The sequence below is a fragment of the Canis lupus genome, chromosome 10 (assembly GCF_011100685.1).
Source record: "Canis lupus familiaris isolate Mischka breed German Shepherd chromosome 10, alternate assembly UU_Cfam_GSD_1.0, whole genome shotgun sequence".
NCBI lineage: Eukaryota > Metazoa > Chordata > Mammalia > Carnivora > Canidae > Canis > Canis lupus.
In genome coordinates, this window is record NC_049231.1 from 33,355,763 (window position 1) to 33,370,404 (window position 14,642).

Here is a 14,642-nt window from a genome sequence, read left to right on the forward strand (position 1 = left end):
AAGCTAACAAATGAGGCAAGATGTTTTCTGCATACTTTGAATTTACAAAAAAGACAAGAAACAAAATACAGCAATTGAGCATCATTTCCTCAACCCTCAAAATGTCTGTTTTCCCCTATCTGGGTAATTTCAAAACTCAGATAACTTAGAGAAGACTGAGGGGGAAAAAATGAGGATCTTTATCAAGAAAATTGAAAATCACGGCATTTGAAATGGAAAGGCAGGTGAAATTCATGGAAGAACACATACTAGCCAGCAGAGACTCTCCTTTCAACTCAGAAGTAGGAAACAACCGGGCAGAGGTAGTGTAGTGTGCTATGGAGAACACTGCAACAGTAACACGGACTCTAAAGTGCTAGAATTTAAAAGGCCTGCATGTGTTCTTTTTTTTTTTTTTCACTTTATTCTTCAAGCACAATGGGTTCAGCACTGCAAGAACAATCCTAACACATAATCAGAGCCTTTGCTTTAATTACACTTCCTTCTTGGGATCTCACAGGCTCACAGAGCAACCATCCCATTTAGAAGCGGTCCTAATTACTGAGGGAAAAATTTAACCTCATATACTGATCTGAGGTCTCCCTTCCCCCAGGTCCCACCCCTTGAACTTAACTGTCCCTCTGGAAAGAAAGGCCTGCTCTCCAACAGTCCATTTATTTACTATTTACCACAACTCTCCATGTTGTCACATTCAGGATAACTAGGAACTATTCAACTATGTCTCACATGCATGCCTTCCAGACCCTTCTATCAGCCTGGTCCTGGGCATGCTCCAGGTGGCCAATGTTCCTTCTAACATGGGGACCCTGAACTCACTGACAGTGTTCTTGACAATCTGATGCATACAGTGGGGATATGGCCTCCCTCATTCTGGATATTACAGCACTTCTATTAAAAAAAAAAAAAATCAAGGACAGGGTATGATCCTGGAGACCCAGGATTGAGTCCCATGTCAGGCTCCCTGCATGGAGCCTGCTTCTCCCTCTGCCTGTGTCTCTGTCTCTCTCTCTGTGTCTGTCATGAATAAATAAAATCTTTAAAAATCAAGGCCACACTACTAACTCATCAACTAAATCTCAAAAGGTAATGTTTATTTTCACCAAGCAATGCTATCAAGTCAAATACACCTAATTTGGTGCTTGTGTGAAACCAAGTACAAGGATTTACATTTGTCCCTCTTCACTGTTGTCATCCTAGCCTAAGAACTAAGTCTTGATTCAGTTGGCCAGCAGCATCGGCAGCCTTATAAACTTTGTGTTTCTATCTTCAGTTGTGTATTAAAATCTTTATACCTATATTTTTGGACAAATATATTGTGGTGTGAGTAAAGGAGATTCTCAACTTTGAGTGACTGAATGAATGAATGAATGAATGAATGAATGAAATGACCACAGACTTAGGTTTCTACTGAATTCTCACTCTCTTCTTGGACTGTCATCAGTTGTCTCCTCTTTTTTGAATCATAAATACCACCTTTTCTCCTCTGCTTATATATAGTCCCTTAAAAAAAAGGGAATAATTAAAAACAACAAAAAAACCTTTCCTTCCCTTGACCTTCTTACCATTTTATATCATCCTGGGTCACTCTTCTTCCTAAAACCTCCTTAACAGCTTCCTATTGCTGTTAAAAGAAAAACCAACTCCTTAACGTGGCTTCAAATCTGGTTAACAATCTGGCCCTGACAGCCTCCCCAGAACCACCCCCCAACACTCTCTTTTTGCCTACAACACACAACCAAGTCAGGTAAGACTTTACTCATTTTTCAAGCCTCCATCTTTTCATTTAGCATACTTTCAACATCCATCCATATTGTAGTATGTACCAGCACTTGATTTCTTCATATTGCTAAATAATAGCCCACTGTAGAGCCACAGTATGGATATACCGTATTTTATTTACCCATCCATCAGTTGATTCCATTTGGGTTGTTCCTACTTTTTGGCTATGATGAACATGTATGTACAAGTTTTATGTGGACATGTGTTTTCATTTCTCTTGAGTAAATAAGTAGGAGTAGAATCGCTGGATCATATGTGGTAACTCTGTTTAACCATTTGAGGCTGTTATCCGAAGCAGTTGCAATATTTTATATTCCCACCAGTAGGGTTCCAATTTCCCCACATCCTCATCGACATTTATTATTACCTTTCTTTTCAACTACAGCCATCCTAGTGGGTGTCAAGCGATCTGTCATTGTGGAACCCGCCCCCGGCCTAGCATAAGCTCTTTTAAAGTGAATTGAAGCCCTCCACTAACCTTATATTCAGCAGTTCCTATGACTATCCACTTATCCATTCCAGCCACACAGACTGGTCACTGTTCCTATAAACACTGTGGAGGCTCCCCTGAGTGCTTTTATCATGGCATGCTCTCTGCATTATACCTTTCAGCTTACAAACCCTGTCCTCCTAAGATGCCGTTTATATCTTACCTCTTTGAGAGACCTTCTCTGGCCACCTATAGCATCACTCTTTTGCTAACCACCACTTTACTACTGCTTAAACTACAACCTACCTCTAAAATTAGATTACCACTCTCCCAACCAGCACCTTAGATATAGGCAGGGAAGCTGCCTTATAATTTTTTGTATTTCTAAAATATAGCAAATTACATAGTTGTGCAAAGTCAAAAATTATTAGTTGATGATAAACACTAAATCATTTTTAAAAAGATGAACTTGGCTTTTTCATTTAAAAAATAACCAATTATTATTAAATGTTAAATGATTACCTTTAAAAATGCTGGAAGTAGCCTCCATTTTTCCTGTGAACCAAAACAAGAGGAGTATCAGCATTCTGTGCCAGCAACCACAATATTCTTGTAAGAAGTTATTTTAGTCTACTAAAAAGAACTTACTTGATCACAGAAAACAGAAGAAAATAAACAAAAATGAAAAGAACAATTTAAAAATTGTAACCACCTGGACCCCTGGGTGGTTCAGCGGTTAAGTGTCTGCCTTCAGCGGAGGGTGAGATCCTGGAGACCTGAGATCAGGTCCTGCATTGGGCTGCCTACATGGAGCCTGCCTCTTTTTTTTTTTTTTTTTTTAAGATTTTATTTATTTATTCATGAGACACACACACACACATACACACACACAAAGAGAGAGAAAGAGAGAGAGGGAAAGAGAAAGAGAGGCAGAGACACAGGCAGAGGGAGAAGCAAGCTCCATGCAGGGAGCCTGACGTGGGACTCCATCCCAGGTCTCCAGGATCACGCCCTGGGCTGAAGGAGGCGCTAAACCACTGAGCCACCGGGGCTGCCCATGGAGTCTGCTTCTCCCTCTGCCTGTGTCTCTGCCTCTGTGTCTCTCATGAATAAATAAACAAAATCTTAAAAAAAAAAAAACTGTAACCACCTTTACGGAAATCATATATGTATATATGTGCATACAAATACATATGTATATATACACATATATATACGTACACGTATATAAAAAATTTCTTTAGCAGAATAGACTTTAATCTCTTGATGACTCAAGGTTCCAAGCACTGTTCATACTTTATGTCATGACACCTCCTGAGCAAGTGGGACTTGCCAGTCTGAGACAGGGAAAGTAAGTTTGGGGAAGCTGGATCTCTTGGCCCAAAAAGAGTTATTTCTCCCTCCCATTCTTCTCCAACTAGTGCCTGATCAAAGCTCATCTCATGGCTGCAGGAGGACCACACATGATATTTATCTCCTTCATTAAATAACTTCAAACTCACACACTGCTCAAGCTCTTAGGTCTGCTTTTTATACCTTCCTGAGATTGTAAGTGGCTTGAGATAAGAAGTCTATGTACAGCACCTACTCTGCTAATGGGAAATCCGATAAATGGTTAGAAAGGAGTCTAAAGCAAGAATCGCAGTTTCTGAGTAAAGGCCTGAGGACCACACAGGACTGGCAATAGCTGTAAAGACTGACTTTCACTAGAAGCATCAGTAGGTTCTGAGCAAAAGAGTGATGTGATGATGACTCATTTTAACTGGATGACTCTAGCTGCTGGGTTGAGAACAGACAAGGTTAGAAGCAGAGAAATGACTTAGGAGTTTATTTAAATACTCCAGGCCAATGGTCACAGTATAGAGAGTGAGAAATTGTAGTTAGGAGGCACAATCGAAGTCAATAGGACTTGATCCTACATTAGAGACTCTGAGAAAGAGGAGTCAGGACTGACACCCCAGAGCTTCCATTTATGGAGAGGAGGAGACTGGGGTACTGTTGAGCAGCAGGTTCAGGTGTGGAGTCGGGAGTCAGGCTGGGAACATATTAAGTTTGATGTACCCATTAGAGATTCAGGGGGAGATGGCAAATAGACAACAAATGGGGATCTGGAACTTGGGAAGAGAGTGGCCTAGAGATATAACTTAGGGAGAGGTGAGCGGATGGAGGACAATTAAAGACATGTAATGATGAGATCACCTAAGGAGTGTGGATGGAGAAGAGTCCATGAAGTGAGATTACAAACACTCCAACATGCAGAAAGGAGCAGCAGAAGGCAGATTCAGCAAAGAAGATTGACCAGGAGTGGTCAGGGAGGGAAGCAAACAACCTAGAGAAAGTAAAAAACATTCTTCAAGAAGAGGAGGCGGGTGGCATATGGAGTACATATGTACCTGTAACTTCCTCTCAATGTTGCTGTGGCCCTAAAACTACTCTAAAAAAAGTCAGTCTACTAAAAAAGAAGGGAGCCAGGCAAAACTAATCTAAAGGTACTTGGGGTTCAAAAAGGTTCATAAGGGAACTTTCTGGGGTAATGGAAAAGTTCTAGACCTTGTATTTGAGGGGTAGTTATTTGGGAATACATAACTGTCAAAACAAATGTCATTGAACACTCGACATCTGTGCATTTTATTATATGTAAATCTACAAAAAGGATTAAGTGAAAAATCTAGAAGGAACTGTGAGTAGAGAATGAAGATTTCAGGGCAAAATGGGGAAGGAGGTGGGAATGGTGGGAAAGGAATCTGTAGAAGTAAATAGTGGCCAGATTGAGCAGAACCTTATAAACATGGTTAAGATGTTAGATTGTGCCCTAAGAGCACAGGGCAGAGATTGAAGAATTTTAACCAAGGGAGCAACACGATCTTATTTGTGTATTTAAACTGACGGTAAAATAAAAATAAAACTGAGGGCTCTGGCTTGGAGTGAGACAAGTAAGTCAGCAGTGTAAGAAGAGAGGACAGTAGTAGTTCAAAAGTAATGAGAATGAAGCAACAGATTTGAGTGTATTTAGTAGGTAGCACCCTTAAGATATGACGGTGGAGGGGATCCCTGGGTGGCGCAGCGGTTTGGCGCCTGCCTTCAGCCCAGGGCGTGATCCTGGAGTCCCGGGATCGAATCCCACCTCGGGCTCCCTGCATGGAGCCTGCTTCTCCCTCTGCCTGTGTCTCTGCCTCTCTCTCTCTCTCTCTCTCTCTCTCTGTGTGTGATCGTAAATAAATAAAAATTTAAAAAAAGAATTAAAAAAAAAAAGATATGATGGTGGACTGGACACAGAGGGCCAGGAAGAGGATTGTTATTCCTGATTCAGAAGCCTGGGACTGTGCTTCTGGTTCCTTCACAATTTGTGCAAATTCAGGAAAGATATAGAAATCCTTTACGATTAGGGAGACGTGCCTAAGGATGAAGACTAAAATCCGACTGTCAAGAATCCAAAATCCAAATCAGCCACTTAATGGCTTTTAGACACTGGATTAATTACATAACCTCTCTGGGCCTCAAAAATCTTCACTGGCAAAATGGAGTGAAAATTGTACTTATTTCAGAGAATCAAATAATGCAATGCACGCTAGGCTTAACCAGAGCCTGTCACATAGCACGTGGTCAGGAAATGCTGGCTCTTAACTTCAACCAAGTTTTAAAAAAAGAAAGAAAAGAAAAAAAAAAAAATCCAGGAATGCCTGATGATCATCCATGTACTTCAGGCACTCATGGGCTAAATCTGATGGACCGGGGACGCCTGGGAGGCCCATCGGTGGAGCGTCTGCCTTCGGCTCAGGGCGTGATCCCCGGGTCCTGGGATCGAGTCCCGCATCGGGCTCCCCGCAGGGAGCCTGCTTCTCCCTCTGCCTGGGTCTCTCATGAATAAACACATAAAATCTTGAAAATAAATAAATAAATAAAAAACAAACCTGATGGACTCATCGTGATGGACCTCACTAATCTGCCAAATGGTTATAAAGAAATTCTTATAGTGCAATGGATTCACAGATCACGTCACTGGCGGGCTTAGACCCTTCAAGAGCATCCCGCACGGCTCCTTCCGAGGTCTACGCAAGGTCCAAAGCGTCCCCGGTGAGCGCCCCCCTCACTACTCACTGCCCGTCTCTCTCCCTGCGCTCTCCGCACTCCAGTTCCCCCGGACGGCCCCGAGAACGCCGCAGGCCTGACCCTCACCCTCCCTGCTCCTCCCCCTTAAAGCCCTCCTGGACTGGTCCACGTCCCCGTTCCCCGCCGGTCGATTGTGAGCCGCAGAGAGGTAACGTGAGCCTTTCCAGCGAGCACAATCCTGTCCCCGGCGGAACCTCACGAGGCGGCTCACGGTAGGGCTCGCCTCCGGTTATCCGATGAAAGAGATGGGGCTACTCCCCAAAATGTAGATTTTTTTTTTTTTTTAACTCAAAAGATATTGGGTAAATATTCAGGGCGTTGAAAATACTCGTGCAGCCCGAAAGTGACTTCCAGGTTAAAATGATGCCTAGCCCGGGACGCGGAGGTGGGACCTCCCCAAGGCGTCCTCCCAACCCTGCGAGGATGCGCTCCGGGCCCGCAGCTGGGCGCGAGGACCCAGGCCGCAGCGACACACGCAAAGCCTCAAAGGGGCGCTGCCCCCTCCCCGCGCACGCGGCGACCCGCACCGGAAGAGACCCGGCCCCGCGCCCCGGGCATGCGCAGAGCTGCCGCGCCCGTCCCGCTCGCCGCGCCGCGAGAGCTCTCGGGGCAACGCCTCCTGCGGCTGCTCCCGGCCCCTTCCGCTCCCCGCCTGCCCGGCCCTCACCTCTACGGTGGGGATGGGCGCCGCCAGCTGCTCTGGGGTCAGGTTCCCGAACTCCTCCGCGAGCACATCCATGCTGCGCTGCTCCCGACCAAGGCAGAAACAAGCGGAGCCCCCGCGCCCGCTTTCGCTGCAACACGCGTGAAGAGCGACGCGCCCCTGCCTAAACGGTCCCCGCGCGGAGGTTAATCGGCGGCGTGACAGAAACGTTCCGCCTGCTCCTGGCCCGAACCTGCGGTGGAACCCGGATGTGGCTGCGGCGAAGCCGGGAACCTGCGCCCCCTGCCGTCGCCCGGAGGTCTCTGCCAGCTCATCTGAACCACAGGACAGGTTTAGTGCCGGCTCTCCCACGATGGACACCAGTTTTGTGATTTTTTACACTACACTATCGTTTGTAATGTTTATATACGCTGTTGTTTGTGTACACTACTGCTTGCAATGTTTTAAATAATCCAGAGAAAAGGGTAAACGGATACTCTGTGCGACTTGAGCTGCCGAGGCAGAGAATTCGTTTAATCCAACCCAAAAACGACACGTTGTATAGAATGGAAAACTAGGGAAACTTATATGCTTAGTAGTAGGGGATTGGTTAAAAAAAAATTATAGTACGTGTGTGATGGAATATTGTGCAACCATCAAGATGACCTAAAGTGAGCGATTCACTCACTAGAGACTAGAGCAGAACAGGATGGTAATTAGGACAATGTTCAATTCTCACAGGACTGGGAATAAATACCAGGATGTGGAGAAATTTAGTATGAAATTGTCATTTTAAATCAGGCAAAGACAGGTTATCCAATAAACGATACTGGAACAGCTGATGAGCCATTTAGGAAAAAAAAAAAACTTTAAACCCTATATGGCTTAAGTATTTAAATTTAAGACGTTCAAAGAAAATGTAAGTAAATGTGTTCATTAGATTGAGATTGTGAAAGCCTTCAAGGACAGCAACATACAAATCCTAAAGGGAAATATTCATAGATTTGGTAATGTAATTGTAACCATAGTTATAATGGTTCCATAAAAGTGCAGATTTTTCTGCACAGATTTTTAAACTCACCATGCATAGAGTTCTTTAAAAACACAAGTTGAGAGAAGACAAAGGATTGGACTGGTAGCCCTAATTTAAAATGAACTCCTACAGATCAATAGGAAAAGCTCCCATTGGAAGAAAACAGGGTGAAAGACCAACAGTTGTTTAATTGGTACACAGTTTACATTTGGGAAAATACAAAAAAATCATGGAATTGGGCAATGGTAAGTGTTGCGGGACAGTGTGAACATCCTTAAAGCATACTGAACTGCACACTTCAAAACAGTTGTAATGGTAAATTTTGTGTATTTTGCCACAGTAAATTTTGAAAATTTGTAGATCTACCGTTTTCTCATCGTGAACGTATAACCCTTGCATGCAGTTTGTGAATTAGCTACTTCAAGTAAATTTCAGTGCTTATCTCCTAAGTATTGCACTGAGATCTGAAAGTAGAAGGGAAAGAAACGTTAAAAGAAGCTTAACCCTGTTCTCAGAGATCTTCGGGTTTAACTTAAAGAGGCATATATACTTTTGTATCATCTTTGTGAATTACCAGAGAGCAGCCTATTTCTAATCGAGCCTGTAGGGGACTGCGAGGTGATGTTTAGATGTTCTTAAGTTTGGCTCAGATGTGTTGGCTTACTGCTCCAAAGTCCTTTTGGCTTTCCATGCTCAAAGTGGTTCTCCAATTTTAGCGTTTGAATCACCTGGAGAGCTTGTTAAAACAACCTCAATTTTCATATTAGGCAGGTTTGAGCTGGGGCCTGCCAGTTTGCATTTCCAGTAAGTTCCCAGGTGATGCGGACGCTGCTGGCCCAGTGATCACACTTCGGGAATCACTCTCCAATGTAAGACATATCGCAGCATACCGTATTCTCTGTTCATGCATCTAGCTCTTCAGACGGGGAGCTCCTGGAACGGGGACCATCTTGTTTGTCTTTGCATTCCCGGGTTCTCACCCACTGTGCCTTCCTGAATAAATTTTTGTTGAATAATTTGAAAGAAAATAATGCAATGAGTGTTAATAAATTTGATATTTCATGTTTTTAAAAAGTTGATTTTAGTTTCTCTTGCTAAGAGGTGGATCAGGTGGCAGTGGTCCCAGACTCGCGCATGGCAGCAGTCAGCTGATGCTGAGTGGTGTGGGGACCCCTTACACCACAGCTGCCACAATCCTTGCAATCCTTCCCTTGGTACACCTGCCTCCCCCCTCCAATTCCCCCTTCTCCTGGTATTGGTATTTGCCCCCAGGTCAATCCATGACCATTGACCATGACCAAGCCACCATATTTTTTATAATTATTTTTAATATCATTTAGTCACATAATTTATAGTAGCATGGGTTTATAAAAGATGTTTAAGACTGGTTGGTAACTTAGTCTTGTCTTAGATTTTTTTTGAAAATGGAGAAGAAGGGAGTTACGAGTCAGAATATTTCAGGCTGACGTGTTGAATATAAATTCTACAAACAGCAAATAGGAATGTAACTTATTTAAGCCTATCGGTTCACATTTTTAAAAGCACCCTCATTTCTTTAAGGTGAAGTACTATTAATGTACTTTTTTTTTAGCTTTAAAAATAGTTTATTTCCTTCTTCACAAACACTTGAGCCTTCTGAACATTATGCAAGGCACCACAAATTAAATAAAAACATTTATTAGATTCTAATTGTCTTACACGATTCAAAAATAAGTGGGATTTTTCAAAGCAAATAGGTGCCAACTGTGGGGGGCTGGGGTAGGGTGGTAGGGGGCATGAATGCAGGCATCGGGACAGAGGGCACGTGCTTTCCTACACTGTCTACTCAAACAGGCAGTGACAGTACGTGAGCATCAGATGAGCAGTAATTCAAAATGAGTACACCCAGGAGAGGTGCTGCATCTCATGGATTCTCTGTCTACAGGATACAATGCCTCAAGAACCTCCCTAAAAAGACCTCTCTAATTACCTAAGGAACTGAATTTTAAAAACCAAAAAGCCAGAAGCAGTTCTCCTATTTCTCTGTTTTCTGTTGTCACTTGAGATATTAGTGCAAAAAAGACTCATGGTTTGAATAGAAGCCTGGACGTTTGGGGAAGGAATCTCAGAGGGAAACCTGGCTGACATCTTGGAATACGGGACCATCACTTAAGTATAAAGTGCCAAGGGGCCAGGTGAGAAGGTGACCAGTGCCGTGGAGAAGTGGGGAGGGGAATAGGGGCATTGGTTAAAGCAGAGCAAAAGGGAACAGTGGAATTGTCCAAGCTGGATGCCCATTTACTCTTTGCCAGGCATTGGAATACACTCTGTGTGCATTCTCTGATGGAATGATCAACCTCTGGGAGCTAAGTATGCTTATATCCAGGTGAAGACACTAAGGTTCATAGGGATTAAGAAATCTGCCAAGCAGATGTGCAATTTAAATCCCTAAGTATCTGACACCAGAGCTCATGCTTCCAGTCGCTCTATCACGATACCACACTGAGTGGATACGGTGGCAGAAGACACTCCAAGCAGAGAAAAACAGCGTGAGCAGTGGCATGAGAGCTTTACACAGCACTACACCGAGTGTGGTTCTCCATCAGCCTGTCTATAGGGAAGTGTCTATAAAGGACACTAGAAAGATCCAGTGGGGCTGGGCTGTTGTTAGCTTTTATGCCATGTTAAAGAAATTAGACCTTATTCTGAGAGGCTTCAACATGAAGACGCTAGAAACAAAAGAAAAAGATGGTCCTCTCTTCTTCAAAATCCCCAGACTGGGAGAAAACCTGTGATCCTGATTTCTATACCTGAGTAAACAATAGAACTAGAAAAGACTACAAGTGTTGGAGAAAGAATATGGGCTCTTCAGTCTGAAAAGGCAAGGGCAAAGATGGGAGTCTGTGAAGCCTATCATTTCACAAATAGCAAGGTAAGAAAGAACATGGACAGACGCCCCAAACCACTGTAATCAGAGAACAGCCTGCCTTTTGAGCAAGGATGGATGGTCCAAAAACCTCTTGCTGCTTGACATGCCCACAAGCCCCTTCTCTGAAAAGCCTTGCATTGTGTCAAGGGATCCACCCGTACTGTGAGAATTGATAGGGCCAGGAACCTGCCAAAGACGGTGATGTAGGGGAGCCAAGGTATCTTGCCATAAAGGAGACCCCTATCAGTGCAGGAGAGTGGGGAAGAGTGTCCATACTGAGTAATGGCAATTGGACCAAATAACTTCTCTCTGGGATGTTCTTAATGAGATATCAGAAGGAGGGCAGCCATAGAAAGAAGCAGAGAAGTAAAATGCCAAGGATGCATTTGGTAGCATCATGACAGTCAGTGAGAAATACTTTTGATTGGAGGCCCTTAGGACACCAATATAACAAGTAGTTTAGGAGCACACATTCCAGGGCTAGACTCCTCGGGTTCAAAAACACTAGCTCTGTGACCTTGAACAACTTCCTCAGTCAATCTGAGTTTCATTTTGCCTACATGGAAAATAGTGATAAAGTCAGTCTCTCAGTCTTCCAAATGGAAAAGGCTTGTTGAATAGCAGAAACAAACAAACAAACAAACAAAAATCCATGATCACATACATTTGTGAAGTTTTAATAATTTGAATGTGAGAAATGTGTGAGGCCACCTAATCTAGCATTGCTTCTGAGAATAACACTAAAAAATGATTCAAGGGAAGGTATAGGCATGTGAAGTCAACTTTTATTGGTGTGTGCAGATGAACTGTTGAACAAATAGTTCCCAGATCTCAGTGGCCTCACATACCCACATTTCTCAAATTATCGCTGAAAGCAGGGGGTAGGTTGGTGCTCAGGGTGTTGTGCATTTATAGATCAGGTGTATGAAGTGCTTAGAGTATTTCTTGCCATATGGCAAGTGCTCAGTGGCTATTGCTATTTAATAATTATTATTATTATTTATTTTCCTGAAAGATTAAAGAATTATATTCAGGTTCTCTATCAAGCCTGCCAGTGAAGCTGCTGAGACAGATTCCTGGGTTTTCTTTCTTCTCTATAAAGCCTTGCAATAAATGTCTCGGTCTCTTTCCATTGAAATCTGAAAGAGGCTCACGTAAGTTTAGAAAGAAAAAGAGAAAGCTTCACCCCAAAAATAGAGAATAAGAGGACATAAATTGATAATACCAACATACTTTCTAAAAGATTAGATCGTAAGTGATTACTAAATACAACTAGAACATGTTGGGTTTGTCACTTTGCTTTGCAGTTGACACCAAGGACAATTACCGCCACCTTCTGCATATCCTTGAGTTTCTCTGCCAATGACAATACTGAGCTTAATGAACCGTGGTTCTGATGGGATATGACAATTTCTTTTCTGATGTAGTTAAGTGCTTGACCATCACAGCTCACAATACTAAAACCTCCTGAAGCTTGAAAGAGATTTAGGACTAATAAATTATAGTTATTTTTTTTTTAATTTTTTTTTTTAATTATAGTTATTTTAATGTATTCTGACTACATTATGCTTTAGAGTCTGCAGACAATTTTGAATACATTATTTGATTCTCACAACATTTCTGTGAGGTAGGATAGGAAACAGGCTCAAGGGGATTAAAACTGGCTTGAGTTCATAGAGCTATTAAGTAGAGGAAGTGAATTCAAACTCAGGTCTTGTGACTCCTCAGTCCCATGTTACTTTTACTAAACAATGAGTGGAAAATTTTGTAACTTAACATCCCCAGAAGTAAAACAAGCTGAACTTGAGTTGGAAGAATGATTCGAGTTAGAAATAAAAATATGTTGCACAACAGGTGGCGCACTTCACAGCCGTGGCAGGCTTTGCCAACCAGCACTCTTTACTGCTTATCCTGGATCTGGCTTCAAAATCCTCTCTGCATGGTGCTCTGGAGAACTACGACTAAAAAAAATCAGAGCAAGCACATGGTTTTAAATCTTTTTCATGGGAAGAAGTTCCATGGGGCTTGTGGAAGGAAGCTGGAAGGACCCGAGGTAGAGACTGCTAATGCTTACCAACATACCCAAATCGGCCTCTTCTTCCTCAACACATTGTTCTGCCTCTGTTGCAGTTAGATGAGGCCACATGATTGAGTTCTGGCCAATGAACCATGAGTGGAAGTGGGCAAGCCTTTTCTTTCCCTATTTTCTGAGTGAATGGAGACTTTGAAGATCTAGGGGGCAGCAGCAACAGAATGGACGAAGTTGGGCTACTGAAAGGCTGAATGGAGCAGCACCTCCCCCCGAGCCCACCAACCTACCCCCTGCTTTCAGCCATAATTTGAGAAATGTGGGTATGTGAGGCCACTGAGATCTGGGAACTATTTGTTCAACAGTTCATCTGCACACACCAATAAAAGTTGACTTCACATGCCTATACCTTCCCTTGAATCATTTTTTAGTGTTATTCTCAGAAGCAATGCTAGATTAGGTGGCCTCACACATTTCTCACATTCAAATTATTAAAACTTCACAAATGTATGTGATCATGGATTTTTGTTTGTTTGTTTGTTTGTTTCTGCTATTCAACAAGTCTTTTCCATTTGGAAGAAATCTCTAGTTGGGTAACCTTGATGGGATCATGGGAATCTAAGGGTCAGCTACTCACTCATTCCATGCCCTACAAATCAGAGCCTGGGCACTTGGCCTGGATTCTTCTAACTGCTTGTTGATATCTGGGTTAAAACCCTTGAGCAAATGAGGCAAAGAAGCAAGGACAGTTGAGAAATGAATCTCTGGAGCTGTAAGACTGAATCCAGCTTGCATTGCATTCTGAATCCAGAGTCCTGCAGCTTGCATTGCCCTGGTTCCTACTCATTTTCAGAGCCCGATTTCCCAGATTAAGAAGATTCTGTGAGGTACTTGATATCTGTGCAATAAGCTCCCTTTCTGCTTCAGTTGGCCTGGGTCCATTTCTGTTGCTTATACCACGTGTTCATGTGTGAGAGCACGTAGTACACAATCTACACACAGGAATATTCCAGCACCAATAGCAACTGTTCTTGGCTGAGGTAATCTTCCCAAAATATAATTTCCAAATATATAATTTTTAAAATACGACCCTCCCATTTCAAAAGATTCAGATTCTTTATCTGTTTTAGGACCAACCCCCAAAATTTTAGCATTAGCATCTCAGAACCTTTTTACCACTCTCATTTCTCCTCCCCTCACTTTCACTTTTCTACCATATGCTTGCTGGTTCTTGGCTTGCCATCTCTCTACCCCACTGGATTCACCATGCACTTGGCCTATTGTGACTTTTACTTTCTTAGGCTTTTGACAATTCCAGCCCATCCTTCCTATTGTAGTTCAAGAACGATCTCCATGAAATAGAATTTGATGGTATTCCCCATAGCACACTATGTGTACTTGTTTTATGGCCTTTATTACACTTTGTTGTGATTGTTCACAAGTTTGTCCTTCTTCCTAGGTTATAAGCTTGAGGACAGTGTCTGTCGAGTCACTATGTATCACAATACTTAGGATACTCCTGGGCGTATAGTATATGCTCAGTAGGTATTTGTTGACTGATTGTCTGACTGTGTGAGTGAACATGACCTGATCTCTATAAGGCTCTGACAATCACCAGAAGAACCATTCTAGAACAACTACAATAAAGGCTGTACAATATCCCAGCCCTGAGCTACCCAAAGGTGGTTTAGAAAACAAAGAGACACTGGC

At 42.8% G+C, this 14,642-nt stretch overlaps 1 protein-coding gene across 4 annotated transcripts in view; it reads right to left on the minus strand.

Moving 5' to 3' along the window:
- Positions 1-7,229, minus strand: part of POLR3B (RNA polymerase III subunit B) — a 107,401-nt gene extending 100,172 nt beyond the window's left edge. For 2 of the 4 annotated variants that reach the window (XM_038550792.1, XM_038550791.1), the window contains exons 1-2: positions 6,987-7,226; positions 2,732-2,764 (exon numbers count right to left, since the gene is read on the minus strand). In XM_038550792.1, coding sequence (XP_038406720.1) covers positions 2,732-2,764; positions 6,987-7,058 — 105 coding nt within the window. In that variant the 5' untranslated portion in view covers positions 7,059-7,226. Of the gene's footprint in view, positions 1-2,731; positions 2,765-6,120; positions 6,141-6,986 lie in introns of those variants that run through there. The other 2 variants (XM_038550793.1, XM_038550795.1) reach the window with 2 other exon arrangements.
- Between the last annotated feature and the right edge of the window lie 7,413 nt (positions 7,230-14,642).